This window comes from Mugil cephalus, chromosome 5, assembly GCF_022458985.1.
Source record: "Mugil cephalus isolate CIBA_MC_2020 chromosome 5, CIBA_Mcephalus_1.1, whole genome shotgun sequence".
Lineage (NCBI taxonomy): Eukaryota > Metazoa > Chordata > Actinopteri > Mugiliformes > Mugilidae > Mugil > Mugil cephalus.
In genome coordinates, this window is record NC_061774.1 from 11,332,390 (window position 1) to 11,354,096 (window position 21,707).

The window sequence follows — 21,707 nt, forward strand, 5'->3', positions numbered from 1 at the left end:
GTTTACACTCTGAAATGTTTCAGAAGCCACTCAACGTGGAAAGGTTAAATTATCGAGTTGCTTTTATTTGGAAAAACAAAGTTGTTACTGAGTCTGCGCGGAACTGAAGGGACTGTTGTAACCACAGATGACCGCTAGATGGTGCACAGCACAACTAATAAAACCGGTGAAGTATTCTCTTGTTCTCATGGCAAAATTGTAATAGCTCATAAAACAGCATTAAACACTGGGTGCGACCATGTAGGGATAATCTGTTCCTAGTAGTTCGAAAATAAAGGTCAAGCCCATGTGGTTAATATATTGTCTAATTTAGACTTTGATTCACATGATACAGAGCAGAGTTAATAGGACTGTGGGAAGGCCTTGAATCAAATAAAACTCGTGGTCAGATTTACTACAGAGCCTCGGGGCAGGACTGTACTTTTCCGCTATGAACCTCTCGCTCAGATATTAATTTGACTAAACAAATTTATTTGAGAAAATGCAGCATAAGCTCAAAATGGGAACAAACCGGGCTTCTCTAAATCCGGGCCTCAGAAGGCCTGAATTAAATCGGAGCTAATTAAAATCCCTCATCGTGTCAGGTAATATTATTTGCATCCCTAAACACAATTTATATTACATTTGAATACCTGGCAAACCTGGTTCAATTTAACCCAGCATTGTGTCTTTGAGTCCACATAACCACATCACTTTATTCAGTCATTTAAAAAAAGAAGAAGAAAAAAAGAAAAAAGAAAGAAAGAAAGAAAGAAAGAAAAAAGAAAACTGTCCGTTTAAACGGGTTCGGAAAATCAGGGCGATTATGAAAGATTTTTACAACGAGGACCAAAATACCTGGGGGATGTTTTTAAACTTGGAACCGGGACAAATAAGACTATCAACAAAGTTGATTTTCGCTTTAGTCTTTCCGCCCGTGTACGCGCGCAGGCGGGCGCGCCTCGGTGCGGGCTGCTGCTGGAATGCTGAGTGACAGCTGGAGGTGAGAGAAGAAGATCAGCGTAATCTCATTGTCAATAAAAACTAAGACCTTAGGAATGAAGGGGAGAAGAAAGAAACGCCGAGGAGCAGGCAAACACTTGTCTTTGCCGTCTGCTCGTTTAGAAACAGAAAGGAGAACAGACGGATTATTCCCTTATTAGTTCACTGATAACTCGTGTCGCAACTCCATATGTCAGTTCACGGCCTCCAAATGTACAGGCCCCCTTTTTTTCCCCAAAATGTTCGTGAGAAAATCATTGTCTTTTTCATCCAAGTAACTTTTCTGCAGTATTTTTCTATATTTCTGTCATATTAAGAATTTTAATTTATATAATTAGGCTCAGATTCATTTAAGCCTTCGATTTCGTAAAGAAGGCAGGAGAAAAATAATTTCCCTTAGATATTTATTGGTTGAAAAATAATAGATTCACGACTAAAATTTTTATTCATGATAAAACAATAGTGTAAAAAAAAGAAGAAGCAAATATTAAATAGTTAGACAGACACGAGGAGATTAAATGGAGAGAGGGAATGTAATTCCTTGTTTCCTGGACGATTTGAGGGTCGCAGGGTTGCCGGGTCCTCCTGGCCAGGGGTGAACCGATCCGGCCGGACTCGCACCTTGTTAAAAGGGAAGGAGATTAAAGATCAAACGGCTGCAGTCAGGTTGCGTTCACCGGGGTTAAGATGGGAGAGGGGAAGAAATGAGTTATGACAAGTCCCGTGGTTCAGCGGCTCTGTCAAGTGGAGCTGCGATGCGTCAACCCGGTGAATCACCAGCATCGAGGAGGAGAGTAGGGAAAGAAGAAGAAGAGACGGGATGGGAAGGAGGGGAGGAAAGGGAGAAAACGGGCAAAAGAGGAGGTACAAAAAAGGCTCCGCCGTCAGTCAGTCTGTCATACAGACCACACACACCAAGTCAGCGGACCGTCAGAGTTAAAGCTCCATCCTGAGGCTTCCCCAATAATGTCTTTAATATAATCAGCCGCTCAGAGGACTGGATCTTAACCACCTGTGGCTTCCTCTTATCTTCTTCGGAGTTCAGCAGATTCAATTGAGTCGACACGTGCTGAAAAGTTTTTTTTAACAGAGCGACTCAATCTAGAGGAGGAGGCAGAAATCATTATCGGTTTATTTCTGCTCCTGTGGGTGAACTTCTCAGAGCGCTGAACGGAATAAAAGGATTTGGGGAAAATGAGAAGGTCGTGCGAAGGTAAGACCACGAGTCTATTACTTTTTATGACAGTTTTTTTTTTTTTTTTTTTTTTTTTTTTTAAGAAAGCAAAATTGTGGGCTAGTCCTTCTGTCAAATCAGCACCCGGAGTATAATATAAAGACAACAAATATTTTCTATTTCCTCTACTAATAAAACTTGCGGGGAATGTTTTGGTACTTTTTTTTATTTCCATAAGTGGCCTATCAGCCTGTGTTATAGCTTAATTTGCATTATTTATTCATTGCAGATAAAACCAAAGAACACGATTGTGAAATTATGGAATTATTTTTGTATTTCTGTGGGTTTCATTTAGTTGTAAAAGATGGCTGTGAATTTCCATACATTAGAAAATGAGAGTTTTTTTATGTCTAAATATTAGACAAAACTACACTGAAAAAACCTTTACTTTTAGAGAAATTTTGAGTTTTTCCTGCTGTAAACGTAAAAAAAAAAGCAATAGCGAGAGGAGGAGAGTGCAAAGAAGAGACTGACTGAAAAGTGTTTGTGCGCGCCCGTGTGTGTGTGTGTGTGTGTGAAATTGGGGAGTATTATTCACTGTTAAAACATCTTGGAGGGGTTGATGGGGTCACAGGCAGCCGCAGCCTCTGTCTAGTTATCTGTCACTGATATGAGAAAGTACATGATTCGCGTTAGTCAGGGCGTGAGGGTGTGAGACACACACTCACATACATGTACTTACACACACACACACACACTTTCCCCCCCTGGGACAACTGGTGCGGCTGCTGCTCCTTGTCTATGAAAGGAAGGCAGACGCTACACTGAGGGATGAGCGATGAAATGATGAGCTGAACCAAACATCACCAGCTTCCTCTCGCTCCCCGTCTTCCTTCCTCCCCTGCTCCCGCCTGCCATCCTCCCTCGCTCTCCTCTCCTCTCCTCTCCTCTCCTCTCCTCTCCTCTCCTCTCCTCTCCTCGTCTAGGTGGTCACTACATGTGAAGAAGGCGGCCATCAGCAAGTTTTGTGTAACTGTAGAAGGTCAATAAATAGAGAGCTGAGTGCGGAACAAAGTGCTGGCCCCCTCTCATACTCAGGCCAAATAAATACAGATAGGGGAGAGAGCTCAGCCGTTGAAGAACATGCTGCTACACACACACACACACACACACACACAGCAGTTATCTCCTCCAGGTAGAAGCAGATGCACAGATATGTGGTTAATTAGCTTTAAATGGCACACAACCCTCCCTCTACTTTTGCTGCACACACATTGTAAAACACGCACACGCACACAAAGAGACAGACAGACAGACAAAGCCTGCTATTGCTGCGAGGCTTGAATTAGTGCCGGTGTGTTTCAGATAAAAGTGTGTGTTGGCCCGGAGAGCTCCAACACACCGGCCAACAGGAGGAAACAAAGGAGACAGAGACAGACACACAGAGAGAGAGAGGGAGAGAGGGAGAGGGAGAGGACAAAGTGGGGAGGATAAAGTGAACCTTTCACATCTTTTGATTCGCTCAGGCCATCCTCGATTCTTCACGGTATATAAATGGGGATGTCAAGAGGATGTGTGCGGGAGGGAGGGGAGGGCGAGTGGTGGGGAAAGAGAGAGGTAGAGACAGATAAAAGTAAATAGAGAAAGAGAGAGGGAACTGGCGGTAGAGGGGTTAATGCAGTGCAGATTGACAGAAGTTAGCAGCACCCAGAGGGGAAGAGAGAGCAGAGAGGAGGAGGAGGGAGGGAGGGAGGGAGGGGGGGACTGATATAAAATGAGTCGGTCACGCTTTGAACAGTTACACATGCTGTTTACATTTTTCCCAAATTAACATGGCCCCTCGCTTCAGAAAACTCTCCCTCACCGGCTCTCTCTCTCTCTCTCTCTCTCTCTCTACCCTCCACCAACTCCTTTTCCTCTTCCTCCTCCTCCTCCTCCTCCTCTATCCCTCCGTCTCCGTCTCTATCCCTCACTCTCAGAACAAGGTCTGCCATTAAAATGTCACAAAAGTAATTTTAATAATGTGCAATCGCTATTTTAACGTTGCAGCTGGTGCTTTTAAGTTTTTATATACTTTGTCTGGTGGCTTAAGTGACTCCATGGCAAAATCCACTGCACTGTCTCAAATATGCAGTTTACGTTCATAAAAAGCTTCAATTGCAGCAACTGAAACTGTAAAATAAACACGGCGGAGTATAAAGTACGATGTTGGCTCCGGGAGTCGAGAGCTCTCCACGAAGACATGAAATTATTTTGGTAGTCGGCGACCAAGTCATACACAAATTAAACCCTTTTTTTTATTATTATTATTTAACGTTCGTGGCTCTGGAGAGCACGTGGCCGTGATATTAAGAGGCGATTCTTTTGAATCCAGTCGTTCGGTTAGTAAATGTAGACGCGAAACAAAACATTTAACAATTAATAACGACTGTAAACAGCTCGCACAGCTATTTCCATTATCGTCGCCTCCTCAGCCGGCTTCTTAGAGTTGTCTTAATATCATTTGCGATGTTGATCAAAAGTCAAAAAGTGAAATATTTTCAGCCCACTCCCAAACAAGGGAAAGAAAGGCAGTGAATCAAAGGAGTCTGAGAAGCTGAATGCAAGAGATATTTAACACTTTCTTTGTTATTGGGTCAATTATTGTTGATCAGTGTTTTAAATAACTCCTGCTTCCTCTCAAGGCGACGAAAAGCAGGGGATTTGAAATGAGCTTTTCTTAAAAGGCTATTTGTTTAAGCCACAGTCCACGAGCCCGGGATGGGGAGTAGCCGGGGCGTGGGTGAGAGCACGCGGAGGGGGGGCGGTGGGCTCAGAGGTAAATTAAAAACCGAAGGTCTGAAAAAGGGGAAGGAGGGAATGAAAGATTTTGTCGGAGCGAACAAGTGGAGCCAATTAGTGAAAGGAAGAGAGGGGAAAAGGTAATTAGGGATGGAAAGGAAGGAGACTTCTAAAATGCAAGTTTGATGTTTCGGGGAGATTTAGTGCCGGAGTGGGACAGATGAAGCGACAAAGAAATTGAAACCAAACATGGCGATAAAGCGTGGAGCGAACCGGAACCCGCAGATTACAAAAAAATAAAAAATGAAAGGATAGACGGGCATATAAGGTGAAGAGGGAGACAGACAATAGGACGGGAAGGGGAACCAAAGCGGAGGATGTCGAGTTTACGACTGGTGAGAAATGGTCGCACAGAGAGTTTCCGGGCATAAACATGATTTTTATTGGATTTTTTTTTTTTTTTAATGTGTGTTTTCTTTTGCCTTTGTTTTTGGGTCATTGATGTTGTTTGGCAGCCCCAGTGTGCGTCCAGCGCCAGGAGGATCAATTTGAAATTGAATATGAGCAAACCCCCGAGGAAACCAATCTCGAGGGAGAGGAGACGGGAAGAAGAGCGTCCTTTTTGTGTTCCGCGTGCGCGCTTGAGTGCAAAACTAGTTTGTTTATATGCCTATGAGTACGTGAACCTACACTCCGCTGCTCACCCCAGATGCATATGTGTGCATGCGTGTGTGTGTGTTGAGTTAGTGAAGGAATGCACACTTGATTGAGTACAGACTGCACATAAATCTGGTTTTCAACTGTACACAGGCACACACCACTGACCCTGACCCCCAGACTGTCAACCTCCCCCTCTTCACCCCACATTGTGTGCGTCTCTGTCCACTTCGCCTCCCTCCCTCCCTCCCTCCCTCCTTTTGCATCAGACTGTTTGTGCATGTCTTTGCCGCCGGCACCCACCGCTGTGTTTATGCTCAGTGCCATGACAGAGGATAAAAATTGCCACCAGGTACGGTGCAGCTGAACAATTAAAAAACTATGCAGGAAGCAAACATCTCGTCAGAGTTTGGCTCTGACGGGTCTCTTCTGTCAACAGCGCCACAAGGAGCCCGCAGCTCAGTTTCTGCTACGTTAGCTCGATGACAACAAATATGCGAGAGGATGGGCGCGCGTTGTGGGAAAAGCAACTCGAGGTAGCTCGACGCGATGAACGGCGTACATTATCTAGTTTCTTGGCTGCAGTGTGCGGATGCAATAAAAATATATCAGTTGGTAGGGATCTTTGTATTCTGCGAGCCCTATCAGTCAGTGGAATAAAACTAAATACGACTAAAACACCTGAAAAAGCAAGAAAGTGGACATTTACCTCAGCACAACTTGTGTTAACTCATCTATATAACCTTTACCCTAATTTTTTTTTTTTTTTTTGATACTTGTTTAGTTTTCATCTGTCTTATTTAACAGTAACTAAATTTGTTCAATCAGAATAAGTGCAGATTACAATCAAATTATTTTCATAAGGTCTGCAGAGGTCAAAACACATTTAAAATAAGAGTCAGACAGTTCAGTTTGAGTCTGATTCATAGGTCAATAAATACAGTATTTATGGGACAATATGTTACAGGCTAACCACCCGAATGTCCGAGGGTGGGATTTAAATGTGTCACTCACAATAAGGCATGTGAGGTCCGATCCAGGGACTGAGCAGAAATACAGCCGGACTGTACAGACTGAGAGGGTGTAATGGGCCGCATGGGGTTTGGGTTCAGTAAAACATGGCTCTTACCCACTTGAGTAACTCTGATCTGACTACTTTAGCGTTGCTATTTCCAAACCAGTGATCAGATCAAAGTCACTCAGCCAAGTCACCGTGGATCTCGGGGAGCGATGTCACGTACGCCGCAAGTCAGGTTTTAAGCACAGAGTAGTGGTTAGAGGTGCAACTGGGAAGCCGAAGGGTCAGAGGTTCGCTTCCCAGAGGGGGGGAAAAAACAACAAAGGATTATAAGTCTCAAAACTTTTGGAGCAAAACCAGTAAGTTTTGGAGAGATGAAGAAGAAGTCGGTCGCTATGTTGTAAGGGAGATTCTGCATCGTCATAAAAACATGTTGTTTTTTTTGGATTTTTTTTTTTTTTTTGGAGCTGTTGAATGTAACTAATAAAGTAACGTGTAATCTAACTACTTTTCAAAGGAGTAATCAGTAATCACTAATCCGATTACTTTTTCAAGGTAACTGTGGCAACACTGGACATGGCTATGCATATACAGCAGATATATGCAAGTAGACAGATAGATAAGTTCTGTAATATAACAATATATATTCTGTAATATAATATTATAGTAATAATATGAACATGTAATGTTGTGTACACATGCAGCAGTGGCAGTAATGACCACAGTCTAGGCTCCCTAATCAATGTTATAGAAGGAATCAATTTAGCCCTAACCCTTATCATCTTCTTTTTATGCTTCCTCTCGGTTTAAGACCTCTTTCAAGTGGTTAGAGCAGTGGAGGGCAACCTTCTTTGGCACCGGAGCAAGTTTTTCCTGGGCCAGTCTGGAAAGATTTACTCTCACATGGTTTCCCACAATACCAAATTCTGTTTAAGCTGCTTGTTTAAAACCTCAAATGGTGGTGCACGTTGGGAAAGATGAAACACTAGTCCTCTTGGATAGGAGAAGTACAGCTCCCGCCAAACACTAGGTCGCTGGTTTACCAAAACACCGTCTGGAGTGTAAATTGTCAGATGAGTTACAGGCGTTTTTTTTTTTTTTTTTTTTGCCCCTGAATACGGCCTTGTGCCCCGAAATTCAACTCTGAACCCCGACCCTGTGGCAAGGTTTAATCTTGACCTGTTTGGAGCTCAGATGCTCTGAGCCTCATGCTCGGCTCTGTTTTGCAGATGGCAGCCAGACTCCAGAGTGCCAGATCTGAATTTACACCAGAGAGCAAACCGAAGATAAAAATATGATCTGCTGTGAATAAAAGGAGCTCCCCTGTGCGTGCGTACGTGTAACCCTAATAGGTAGTTTGTGTGCGGAGTCAAACGCACGCACAAGTGCACAGAGGCAGGTCACGGTCGTTGTAGGGAACCCCTGTGCTGCTGTAATGCAATCCCCCCATGGAGAATGTTCTGGTTTCAACCCTGCCCTGCGGAGTGTGCTTCCACTGCCAGGTACACAAACGCAGCCCCAAGCCCGCGGGGCTCGCCTTGAAGTCACTCTATATGCCGACTGTAGTGTAGTTACTCAATCTAATGTTATATCACAACAACACGACTCTCGTTTTGAGCTATCTCAGCTTACTCGTACAAAAGAGAGGTTGTTTTTTAGCCGCGGCGGAGGCTGCTTCTAGACATGTCAGTGCTCAATCAAAACAACAAGAGCCTTTCACGTCTGGCAATCATCTCCAAGCATGTGGCTGCAGACAAAAGGAAACGATTTGGAACAGTTTGGATTGAATTTTGCCAAGAAGATATTTCTTTCTCCTTCCCAGGCTGATTTTGTTCTTCTGGTACCTGTTTATTCCCTGTGATTGCGTCCCGGTCTGCACGGTGTGCGTCCTTTACCTCCCGGGACTATTTACGCCACGAGAGAGTGACCAACTCTCACGGTGTTTTGATGCTAATCGGGGGGATGTTTAAGTGGAAGGAGCCGGTGGCCTGATGAACTCCAAATGTTCAGGCGTTTGCTGAAAGACACACATTGCCCCTGACAGGTGATGAGGCTTTAGCAGTTGGGGGGGAACGGAGGAGGCCGGGCTGACAGGGGTTGGGCCGCTTGACTGATTTCAAGGTGTGTGGGAGCGTGTGGTGGTTGCTCAACCGCAGTGGTTTAGAAAATAGTCTCGGAGGGCGCTTAGATGTAGCCATCAACAGGTAGTGGAAGAGTCACCAGCTATGAGAGAGGCTGTGCTTTTCCTTCTTTTTAATTAAACGGAGAGGGAATCGCTTGTTCAGTTTGTCACTTCGCTGACAAGCATTTCTAATCCTGTTTTAATTTGAAACCATTTCCCGAACAGTCCTTCATCTGTCACTGCAATTAACCGCTGCTATGTGATGGTCGCAATTTGTAACGTAATCAAACGGATTTCCCTTATTTGTCAGTGTGTTCTGCCAATTTGATTTCAAATAGGTTTCATTCTTCCCTTCGCACGTCAAAGACAAAGTTTAGGTTTCGAGCGTGGTGCGCGTAATATCACCGAGTTTCCACCCAGCCCTGTTTGGGTTGCGTCAGATGGAGAAGGCGTTGACTGCTTTAGGTTAATGTCTTGCGAGGTGTTGAGCCTTTTCCCCTTAGAGTCTCTTATTCGTCCTGTGGGGCCCATCGTGAAAGATGAAAGGCCGAGGGAAAGAAAAGGGCAGCAGGAGAGCTAATCAGGGTTAATTGTCTGCTGTTATTTTGACCCGAGGCAGACGAGGGATGAGGGCGCCGCGAGGGGGAAAACGTGGACGGCGAAAGGTATGACGAGAGGGAAAGGAACGTTTGAGTTCAGCGTGACTAATTCGAGAGGAGAACGGGTTTGGATCGGCCCGATTTGTGTCTGAGGAAGTCAGGCTCGGTTGAAGAGAGAAAGCCGGCAGGGTCACACACACACACACACACGTTACGTAGTGCACATTTCACACCTGCTGAACAGCAGCATGTTTTGCCTACAATTACAAGCATGAATCACGGCCTGACTGTCAGGAGGATGAGAGCCCGGACGGGGGAAGATGGAAGGCGAAGACGGAGAGCGGAAACGCGCGTTGAGAGAGTAAAGTAAAGGGAGAAAGCGCGAAAGTGAAAGCGTCCGGAGAGAGAAGCCACGGGACAAAGAGGAGCGGACGTACATGAAGTTCCTTAATGTTGAAAACCACCTTTCAGCTCCAATTTTCTCTGTTTGAAACCAGAGACAGGGGTACTAAAAGGTTTCCAGTGTTACAGCCCCTACACACACACACACACTCACACACACACACACATACACACACACCAGCACACACTCAAAATCACTGTGTACGGCAATACGACTTTAATCCACATATATAATTACAGCTACAGACATTCTCACAAACACTCACACAGCAACATCGACCACCTACACAAACACTCCTTTAAACCTAAACAAGATCTCCACAGCAAACATGCAACCGATACAAACACATTAATGTTTGTGATTGTAAAGAAAGCCAAATGTCTTTGTTTTTTGGGGTTATCAGTCTTGAGCGAACATGTGTGCGTGCGTGTGTGTGTGTGTTTCAGCGGCCGTATGCCTGACAGACCGGTGCATTGAACATAGGAGCCATTTGTCTGCCTGTCTGAAGCTATTAAGCGAGGTTTTATTTGACGCCAGAGTAAACCTCTGACAGCCAGAAACCTCTAAAATTAGATTGGAAACGGAAAAAGCTTTATTGGCAGTGTCAGATGACTCTGACCTGGCAATATGTAAACAGACGGGGCCATCGCCATAGAGACAAAGAAATAAACCAGAATATTGTAAAAAAAAATCGTATAAACAGTGAGATGGTGCAGCGACTGCAGTGCAGCTCGGAGGTGATTTTTGTCTGTTGAGCTCTCATCGTTGATTTAATCAAAATGCTCAGCATCCAAGTTAAATAATCACAAGACGTCTGAGAAAATAATGGCCGAAATCAATTTCGCCTCTGTGTTATTGTTACGAATACCTCTGCGGTGTATGTTAATTAACACTTGGACACGCAACACGCGAATGTCATTAAATAAACATCTCGCCGTGCCTGTCTGAGCTTTAATCGCAGCCTTCTCTCCTTCAATTTCTTCGCAGTCTGCCGCCATCAGCTCGTCCTGCTATTGGCTGCTGCCATGGCGATGGCTGTGGATCCTTCCCACACCCTGGCCAGTGAGAGGAGCTCAATAGAGAGCACATATGAGCTGACCAAATACCTGGAGTATCAGCTCAAGGAAATCAAAGACGTATATGTGAGTATTTGTTTTGTTTTTAAGTGAATCTACTGCATATGTAAGCAACTTAAATATCATGGCTCTGTGAACAATTCACCCAATTAATACAATGATATTAAGGTGCCTATTAAAGTAGGTATAGTCTGAAATGGAGTGATGAACAGTAGTGATGAAGATCAAGGTATTTTCCCCAGAAGATTGGCCTAAAAAGTTCCAATGGGGATATATCTGGTGGATAAATACTCTTGTTAACTACCCTGGAGAAAAGCTGCAGCTACCAGAAAATGGTTAGCTTAGCATGATGACTGGAAAAAGCTCTCCTGGCAAACAGTCGGGAGGTCACTAATGCTTGAGCAGTGACGTGAGGTTTTGAGTATGTGTTTCTGTGCACGTAGATCCTTGTGTGTTTATTTTTTATTATGCATACTTGTCGGGATGAGCTGTGTAACAGGACAATGTTGAGGTGTTTTTTTTTGTAAGGTTTTGATATCTGATATTAATCATATGATAATATGATTATACTTCTGTTGCACAATGGTACAAACGTTGACTTTTATTTCTTGAAGTGTTTGGTTAAAAAAAAAGAAAAAAAGATCTTTTCAAGGAATAATATTTGCTCTTCCCGCGTGAAAAGATCAAATGTTCGAACTCAAATGAACATTTTTTACTGATATTCCCGTAGCGTTCGGTTTTAGGCAGAAAAATCAGATCATTTTCACTGATCGTCCTGTGTCGTCTTTATCACTGAGATTTGGCAACGTGGCAGCAGTAAATTCAGCTTCTTCTCAAAGGCTCTGGTCAGCCAAATGATTTTGAAACCACTTTGGAAAAGGACACAAAGACAAACAGTAAAACCACTATTAGTCATTCCTGTTTTGAGTGTGTTAGACACAGGAGAACTTCCCTTTAATTTAACATTCACATTCAGATAATCTGGTTACATGATATTTACAACTTGTATAACAGTCTGTTTGCTTGTGTTATGAAGTGAAACTATTTAAAGTATAATAGTAGAAGATTCATCAACTATAAAGCAGTTTGAAATAAACAAGATTAATCCATTCTCTTCTTTTCTTCTCGTTTATTTTTATTTACCCCCCAGCTGACCTATCTCGGGCCTCCGTTCAACGAGAAGGATTTCTCCCCCCCGCGGCCCAACAGCACGGCCCTGACGCTGCCCAGCGCTGCTACCCGACTGGAGCTGTGGCACGGCCTGGAGAACCAGGCCCGGCTCGCCCAGAACCAGAAGGCCTACTCCGTCCTGCTGGCGGCCGTCAGGGAGCTGGCTCGGTCGACCCTCTGCCCCTCCCTCAAGACCTCCCTGCTTCACTTTTGCACGGGCCTGGATGGACTCCTGGGCTCGATATCTGCGCTGATGACCACCCTCGGTTACACGCTCCCCCCTCAGTCTGCGAATGTGGGAAGCAACGGCGGCGAGCTGCAGTACGTGCCGAGGGGGGCGGGGGGCAACCGGCCCGCTCCGCTCATGAGCCAGAGCTTGTACCGGTCCAGGGCCGGAACGAGGACGGAGTCCGGTCAACGAAGCAACCAAAGGAGAAGCGGGACGAAGGTGATCAGAGGGGAGAGGGAGGACGGCGTCGGTGCGGACCTGGTGGAAAAGAGGAGGGGGAAAGAGGGGAGGAGGGCGGAGGCGACCGGGGCCGCGGGAAGAAGCGGTGGACTGAGGGAGAAGGGGAAAGGAGAAAGAGGGAGACGGGAGAAGAGGGAAGAGCCGGAGAGCGGGAAGTGGGCTGGAAAAGACGCTGACAGTGAAGATGAGTTGACGCAAAGCGGAGGGGCGGAGAGATGGAGGAGGAGGAGGTTGCTGAGCGTCAGCGAGGACGGAGGGGACACGGAGAGGCAGCCTGAACCCAGCGACCAGGTGTCATACCTGGCCGTGGGCCCCTCCGGCTCCCTTCAGTACAGCTACAACCTGAACTCGCGGCACGCAGGCGACACGCTCCGAGAGGAGGACGGATTTATTGTGGAGAGGATGTTGATGGTGGAGGAGGAGAAGCAGACGGACACGGACGCTCCCTCCTCGTCCTCCTCTGTCCATCATCATCATCAGCAGCAGCAGCACCGCCGGCCTCCCCGCTCCATCCTGTCCCCGACCCTCCCGCCTGCTCTGTCCACCCTCTCCCTGCTTTACCAGTTCGGAACGGGTGAGGAGCACACCCTCCTCCCCCAGACTGTGCCCCTGTCTCTACGGCGGGGCACCTCCCTCCTCTCGCCTCCCCTGAGCCCCCTCTTCTCCTCCTCGCCCTCCTCGTCTTCGCTCCTGTCAGTGCGGCCGACGATGAACGACTTCGCCAGGAAGGTGGAGGGCTTCTGGATCCTCCGGGAGCTGCAGAGCTGGTTGTGGAGGTCAGCGAAGGACTTCAACCGCCTCAAGAAGAGACTCCGAGGCTGAGACTCGCGGTTTCGGCGCGGGACACTGAGACGTACACAGACACACAAAAGTGCAGTATATATATATATATATATATCTCGGAAGTCTATTATTTGCACAGTGGCATCAAACAGACAGAAGCACACGAACACAGTCGCGCTTAACACATTCATTCATACCGTACTGGAATAAGTGAATGAAGGACTATTTGGCAGGTCACCAGAAGTGCTAATGGAATATAAGACACACAAAGCCAACACATTACCAGCACTGTCACCCGCCTAATGCACATAGCAGCTCATTGAGCGAGACACACTGAGATCGGGCTGAGTTACCGGACTTCACGGCTCATGGATCGACAGAAATACCACTGTAGGTGGTTAGACACACACACAGACGGGCAGACGAGGGCAAACTGAGTGACAGGCAGCGAGACAGACAGTGCAGCCATTCAGCGAGGACTGATTCAACGGCCCCAGATGCGTGAATCAGCAAACATTCATTTTCTCTAAAGGACGGAGGAAAAATTTCTGAATGGGCGAAAGACAAAAGCGGAGGAAAAATGGCCGGAGGGATGATGAGGGCATAGAGCAGGAGAAGGGGAAGCTGAGTCAGGGGGTGAGCGGTGGAAGTAACCAGCAGAGGGGCACTGCTGAGTAATCAGAACTAACTGCCCAGTTACAGTAACCCTACAACGGCGCCACTCACACTGTCCGGTCATACGGTCAAACACACACGCGGTTATTGTCACATTTTATGACTTAAACTTACCAGTAACTTCTATCCTGCTTTGGACACAATGCTCAGAAATGTGTAACACTTGTTCACACAATCGCTCTGCAGCAAGAACACGACATTCGACCTATTTTTCCCCTAAAACTGAGCTGTTCTAGAGCTCGAACAGAGAGTTCAGCACTGAGCGTGAAGACTGGAATCAGGCAAAGGTAAAATAAAACCACCAGCACCTCTTGACACATAATATCTAATTTGTTTAAATAGGACCAAACCTACTAAACCCATGACAATGAAACATAGTGGTACAGCTCCAAAAAATAACATTACTTGATGACAAACAGATATTTCTTTTTATTAAATTATATGATCAGCATCCCAGGCATTGTAACAGACTGGATGCTGGTAGGTTTCTTTTTACCTTTGGACAATGCTAGGTTAGGTGTTTGCTACTGTTCTCAAACTTTTATTCCACTATTACGCACTAAGACCATATGGTATAGCTATAGCAGATGTATGGTGATCGGTATGAATGTTAAATGTTAATAACCAACACGTTCCCAGAGTGTCAAATACTGCTATTATGTCAAAGCCGCTGACGTCTCCTCTTCACGGCTTCATTCGTTTAGTTTGAGGCCTCAGAGCCACTTGGATCGTGGGTTTTTGGTTCAAATGGGTTAACATCGGAGTACATCACAACACCAAAGGGAGCCCCGTGCTTATCTCTGTGACGCCAGCCGCTTTGACAAAACAGCAGAATTTGACGCCCTGGGAATGAGAGCGACCTCTAATATTTCAACTACGAGGCCCATCTTGGCTATGGAGATACCACTTAGGGGCCTCAAGAACTTGCTTTTGTTTTCTGCTGCAAATTTCCGATGAAGAGTCTGATCACGGTGACAACAACAGAAAGTAATTTACTTTTTTTTTTATTTATATTTCTTCTCAGTAATCATATTTTCAGTGCCAAAATGTTGAAATATTCCTTTACGTAACTTAACCTGAAGACAAAGTTCAGACATACAGTGATTTCCTCCTGGAAAACTAACAGATTTCTTTTCAGAATGAATCTAAATGAATCTTGTCATGTGTTTGCAATGTATCTTAGATGATATGGCTAAAGGTTATAGATCATATCTATGCTATTTATTGAACAAGATGTCTATTTATTTTCCTCCAGTGTGAAAATACTGTATTGTAACTCAAAAGAGAATAAATACTAGCTTTTGTACAGAGCGTGGTGTTATTGGTCATTTGGGAATCCGCTGAGAGGAGAGAATAAAGAAATGCATATGGGATTTTTGTTTGCAATGGTTTTAGTTTTATAGGGATGGTTTCGGGTGATTGGCACAAGGGGAGAGGAGTTTGGGGTCAGGGCGTTTCCTGAGAAACAAAGGCCGGCTCACATTCATAGCGCAAAAAAAAAAATAAAAAAAAAATAGAGCGAGAGAGGCGGGGTATGAGAGAGTTTTTATTTGTCTGTCCTGCTGAAAATTTACGATCTTTCCTTTCATCTCTGTCTTCCCACCTCCCGCTTTGCTTTCCTTTCTCAACGCATTATCTCACGAAGCTCCTCTTCCCCCAAAACACCACCCTGACCTGTGACAGTGGGGGATTTACATGAGCACAAACGGGCGCAGGTACGAACACACCCCTCATAATCCCACCAACGGCCTCTTGTTGTGTCTGTGCATCGAGGCCGACAGTTGGCCTGTCTCTGTCACCGCCTCTACCCCTTATCGTTTTTTTTTGCACGTCCCTTATCTTCTGCAGTCTTTGGTCTCTTCCTCACCTGTTATCTCCCCCTCAACCCCCCCACCCCTCCTTTCTTTCTTGTTTGGCTTTATTGCCTGCGACTGCGCTTTTATCCCACGTTCTCTGCAGCTCTCCCTCTTTCTCTCTCCCTGTCTCTGGCTGCCTCTCCTCGCCCCGGGCCGGCTATTAAAGGATCAATGAGAATCTCCCTTCCCATCACCTCCGAGGTACACACCTGCACGCAACCGCACGCTCCCGCCCTGGAACAAACGCACGCACGCACAGCCCCGAACGCACAAATGCAAGAGCACATACGAGCCTGAAAGCAGAACAGGAAGTGACTTATATGGGAGGTGGACGGCTGCATTGTCGTCGTCATCGGGCACTCATGACTAAGTGCCGCAGAGGGTTAACGGTGACAGAGGCATTACACATGCAGTATATACACACACACGCAAATACACGGGGGCTGTGTATTTTTTGCATTCAGTAAGCAGTGACTGAGGGGCCGCCAGTAGTCGACAAAGGCGTCTTTGTGTGGACCTCGTGTGTGTGTGCGTTTATCTGTGTGTGTGTGTGTATTGTTTGCCCCTGTGTGGGCTTGCGAGCGCAGCACGTGTGTGAATCATTATCTCTATGTGTCAGAACTTTGGTGGAATGAGGCTTGTCATGCATAGCTATCTAACAGCCATCACTCACTGTTGTCTCCCTCTCCCTGCCTGCCTCTCACTGTCAGTGAAGCGGAGACAAATTGCTGTAACTAATACGTAACAGGATAGCTGAGCCCTGTTAGGATGACTCAGCTGGCAAGTGCTTCGATAAGAGCAGATAGAGAGTGACAAGGCATCGACATTATTGGCTTGTTTGGTCTATCAGGCAGCTGCTGACGGAGGAGCCGACAGGCCTTTTTTGAGTCTGATTGACGGGCTGTGATCTAATACAGAGGAGCAGTTGCGTTGCAGGCCATCTTGTCGGAGAACATTTATTTGCTCTCGGAGAGCTCTTCTCCTCCTTTTTTTTTGTTTCTGGCTCTCCTGCTCCTTGTGCTTCTCTACACTCCAGCCTGAAACTCCAGGTCTTAAAGGGAAAAAGGAAAACGCAGAGGTTTTTCCCTTTTCCCTTCCCCTTCGTCAGATGGGAAATCGTTGGCACGGGAACAAGATTCTTCAAGTTCAATAATTCATTTAATGATCAACTGCAATATAAAAGAATGAATAAAACGCTTCAACATATAAAACTGAAAGCAGAGTACAAGTATTATTCTATAAACGAGCCCTTCCAAGCAACGAAATTCGGGCTATATTTCTATGTAGTAACATAGTTTCTCATTGATTCATTATTCATCTTGTCAGAATAAGACGGCTTCAGCCAAACAAAGCTGCGTCATGATCTGTGGTCCGGTCTCATCCATACAAATCCACTTCCTGGTTCATTTCCTTTCATCAAATACACGTTCCACCGTTCACTTTACGATCGTGTTACATGAGATGTAATATTTGTTAGTATAATCACGTTTCCAAAATCCTGTGTGTAAGTATTTCAAATACTTGGATGTCCTGATTATCGACCGGCCTTCAGTAATGAAATATTTCCCATCAGCCTCAGCCCCTTGGGTTTTAACAGAGGGCTTTTTAGGGCTGAATCTCCACTAAGCTATGCGGTGCTTCTTTTGACATATCTGGATCCATTTTTGAAGAATGGAGCCACTGTGCTTCATTGTTTCCTTTCCGTGTTGAAATCTGAATTATTGATGCTCTTATTCACGCTGCTGAGGGTTTTGTTTTTTTTACCCTCCTCTCAGTATTTATCTACAGGGGAGATTCACTTATTTTCATGCAGAAAAAAAGATTTGATTTAAAAAAAATAAAAAAAAATGAAAACTTCTCCCAGGACAGATCTGCAGGACACTTGTTGGATTAGTAGAACTAAGAAGAAGAAGAACAGAAGTCCACGCAGACAACATTCAACAGGATTTCTGGGTCACATTTTGATTTCGGTGTGTGTGTGATCGCATCATTTAGGCTGACAGGCGGACAGAAAATCTGGTGTACTCCTTTAAGATACACAGATGCGTTAATCGAGCTCTTCTCGGACCTCCTCTTCCTCCCCGTCCGTCTGTCTTTCTCCAGTTTGCTCTCAGTGACTTTTTTGTTTCCCGATCGTCTTTCCATATGTCCGTCCTCCTCCCGTCGCCCTGTCCACATATGTGCCATCCTCCCTGACCGCGCGAGCGGCCATTTTGTATCATTTTCGAGACACTTTCGCCTCATTTTCACCCCACGTGTCCCCTTCTCTCTGCTACAATCAAACCCTTTCACGCTTCCCCTCAAATTCCCTCGGCCACCCCCGCGCTCCCTCCATCTTTTTCCATCTGTCTATCTCCCTCTCTCTCTCTCTCTCCCTTTCTCGTCTCTCCCTCCCTCTCTGTTCTGCTCACCTGCAGCACATAAAAATTCCTCTTTTCTTTCTCCAGAGAATAGTTCAGTCACTCAGGGATTTACTGCATTCCTCTATGCTTTCTCTCCCCCTTTGTCTCCATATCTGTCTCCCCTTGTTTCCTTCCACTTTGGCAGCGCTGCACACCGTTTGATTCCCGTCCACTGTCTTTGTCACACGTTTGTATCCCTCTCTAAGTCCCCCTGTGTTTTCTTTCTCCATCCTTTCCTGTCTTTATAATAACGCTCACTAATCCCGAACCTGTTGTTTCCACGTCCCCACCCTGAATTTTCCTTTTCTCTCCAGCACCCACTCTACCTGCTCCACCTGGCCTCTCCCTCCTGCTGGGTTTCTGCCATGAGCTGGAACATCCCGCCTCCACTTACTTAGCTGGAGGGCACAGGGTTGGGCTTGCAGCTTCCCACCGCCACTTTTTTTTTTTTTTTTGGGTTGGTGGGGGTGGAGGCAGAGGGGCGCTCCAGGGCCCGGGGCCTGGGATGAGGCTGATTTATGAGTTAATCAATCGGTCGTCCGTGTGAGTGAGCAAAACCGCAGAGGTGTGCGAGCGCTTTCATGTCACTGTCTGTGCTTGTTGACTTACTCCCGCAGGAAAACACCGAGAGCTGTCACTCCCCATGTTATTCAGCTGCTCGACATGTTTTCAAAAGCAATTAGGGAGAATTGGGGCTGCGCGCTCATTCATCTGATGGTTGAATGGGTAGTACGTGTGGATGTCGGCGTAAGGTTGAGCGGCTGTTTTACTGGAGCCTTAAGTAAAGACTCTACAGACAGACGAAGGAAAACAGCCTTCACAGTTTTACTGATTCATGTTTACATCTCCACTCCAGCTACAGCGCGTTTGAATGCAAATAAATTAATGATACTGTCATTTGCGTGTATATATATATATATATTTTACATGGCTTACGTTTGGAGAGAAATGATTTAGCCAAATTATCCCAATATTCACTCCAGCCTTTGCTCCGGTTTTTTAAGTTCTTAGAAGATGACGTTTGACTATTCCACCTGATAGATGATGGAAGCTGTTGTAAAGGAGTGGTAACGAGAGTCAACACCACTCCTTTACATCATCTCTCACGCTTGGCAAGTTACGCACAATTAGCTCATGTGCCGACAGTTTCTGTCCGTCGGTCTGATAACAAGAACTTCCTGACTCCACTACCAAGAAATGACCTGTTATTTATTCTAACTGATTATTGATTCTCAGTGGGATTACAAGTTCCAGCAACTTTTTTACATGAAGGGCCATTCGATGCCGTGCTTTTAGAAACGTGAGGAGGAAGAGTGTGGCAATAAAGGGCGAGGCGACTTGACAGGAAATTAACAGAAGAGGGGGAGGTGAGGAAATCCACAAGCACACAGTGACGGGACCCAAAGACGGGAAGTTATCTCCAACGCAAGGTGGTCAATGTAAAATTAACATACGACTCACCAATGCACCTTCAGAAACAGGGATATTTGACTGTTTGTACAATATGCTGGACAATGGTGGACTTTTGGAAATCACAGGCATGGGCATATTTTAGTTTTAACCTTTGTCTCAAACTTAAGTTTAGCCTGGGAAAAAACTAAAATAAATAAAATTGTTCTTGGCATTTTATTCTCAATAGAGAAGACCAGGACTTCTGTCTTCTTTCATCTTCTTGTCTGGGATTGTATTTTATGATGTGTACACTACAGGCCAAAATTTTGGAAGCAACTTCAAGTTTCTGTTCACAATGCTATTCTTAAAAAAAAGCCTGAGTTATATGTATTTTGGGATGTATTTTCTGCACCATCAGGCTTTGTTTTAAATGATATGAACCATTTTCCTCAATTTACCTTTAGGTGTACATTGATGTCACCAGACCGTTCCTGAATGAATGTCAGAAAAAGATAAGGAGGGTTTAGGTTTAGGGATTGAGAGGATTTGCAAGAGTCACAACTTCAGTGGAAAAGTAAAAAAAAAAAAAAAAAAAAAAAAAAACATAAAAAAAAACTCTTTAACTCTTTGGCTTTTGAGAATCTGCGTACAAATATCTCTTGTGAAACGAATTCCTCGTATATGCCATGATGTTGTTAAAGCCAGAGTAGCTCAAATATGTGATAATTATAGTAAAAATGTCTTCTGTTAAGTTACTCTTCATATAAAGTATATAAAATGAAACTATGATCTTTAATGTGCAAATGTGATCTTGCTTCCAAACTTTTGGCCTGTAGCGTATATGGAAAAGAGAAAACAAGCCGGAGCTACGTCAAAGGAGGGAGAATGGTCGAGACAAGTCAGAGCCAGATGACAAACAGATGACAGAGGAGACGTGGTGGCATCTAATGTGTCTGATAACCGACGTCAATCCAGGCGAAAGCACAAATGTGAAACAGAGGGCGACGCAGGCACCCGAACACCTCGGCACCTTTGTTCCCACAGCCGTCCTGAGGTGATTCAAGCAACTTTAGACAAGAACTTCCCACCGCGCATTTGTTTTGCTCATTTTATGACAATCTTATTCCTCCTCATCCCTCGTAAAAATTTCACCTATGATTAATGGCTGCAGTTGGAGTGTTTGAGCGAAAAGATTTTTCTTTTTTTTCCCTTTTCTGTTCCCCGAGGCTTTGAGTGGGAGTCAATGAGGCGTTTTACATGTTGCCATGTCGCGGTCTACGTTACATGTTTGACGTGTCACGGTTTGTTAGAGACTAAAACGCCTGTTTTGGACCAGCTGTCCACCCACACAGGGAGGACTTACAGCGCTCTCTCAAGCTCTTTCTTTCTCTATCTCTCTCGCCAACACACACACACACACACACATGCACACATTTATCCCGTGACCTGAAAATGAGAGAATGGTGCGAAAGGTAAATAGAAAGCTTTTAAACTGTCTGCGGGACACACAAAGACAGGAGATTATGGAAGAACTACAGACTCCCTCACATGTACACACAGTCGCACACTTGTTTTTGTCACTTAGGACGAGACATTACATTCACGCTCTGGAGATCTACCATAATCCTAACAACGACATGCCACAGCCTCGCCTCAAGCTTGAAAATAACTGTTGGGATTTTCTATAAATTGCATGAAATGTTGGCACAAATTTTGCCTTTTAATAACCAGACAGAAGCCGACGCAGATATTATTCAGACCATTTTGAGTAAAATTTGCACAAAAATGTCAAGCTCAATTTTAAATAGATGTTAGCAGATTCAGCATGAGCAACCACCAGGATTGTGACTTAAGTCGAAATTGTTTGAGTGATGACTAATTGATTGCTGGTTTTGTCTTTAATGGGTTTTGTAGATAAAATACAGACAAGTGTGATCTTTATTTAAACCGACTTTAGCCTGTAATCTGTACCCAATGATTGAGTGGTTTATCTTTCCTGGATTTCTACCCAGATTTGACATGATTCATCACCACAACACCAAATGATAGGACCAAAAAAAACAAAAAACAAAAAAGTGTTTTGTCTCCACATGACTCACACTCTTCTTAAAACACACAGACACAACACACATTTCTTCGGACACACATT

General features: G+C 45.0%; 1 protein-coding gene across 1 annotated transcript; it reads left to right on the forward strand.

The window, feature by feature from the left end:
• The first annotated feature begins 1,866 nt into the window (after positions 1–1,866).
• Positions 1,867–15,219, forward strand: clcf1 (cardiotrophin-like cytokine factor 1). The gene is made up of 3 exons (XM_047584476.1): positions 1,867–2,194; positions 10,723–10,877; positions 11,962–15,219. The coding sequence occupies exons 1-3, from the start codon at positions 2,176–2,178 to the stop codon at positions 13,270–13,272; spliced, it is 1,485 nt and encodes a 494-aa protein (XP_047440432.1). The 5' UTR covers positions 1,867–2,175; the 3' UTR covers positions 13,273–15,219.
• The last annotated feature ends 6,488 nt before the right edge of the window (positions 15,220–21,707 follow it).

Bases quoted from the DNA above. Each gene is read 5' to 3' on its own strand.
- clcf1 (XM_047584476.1), top strand. The intron at 10,878-11,961 runs GTGAGTATTTGT...TTTACCCCCCAG, and splicing joins AGGAAATCAAAGACGTATAT to CTGACCTATCTCGGGCCTCC.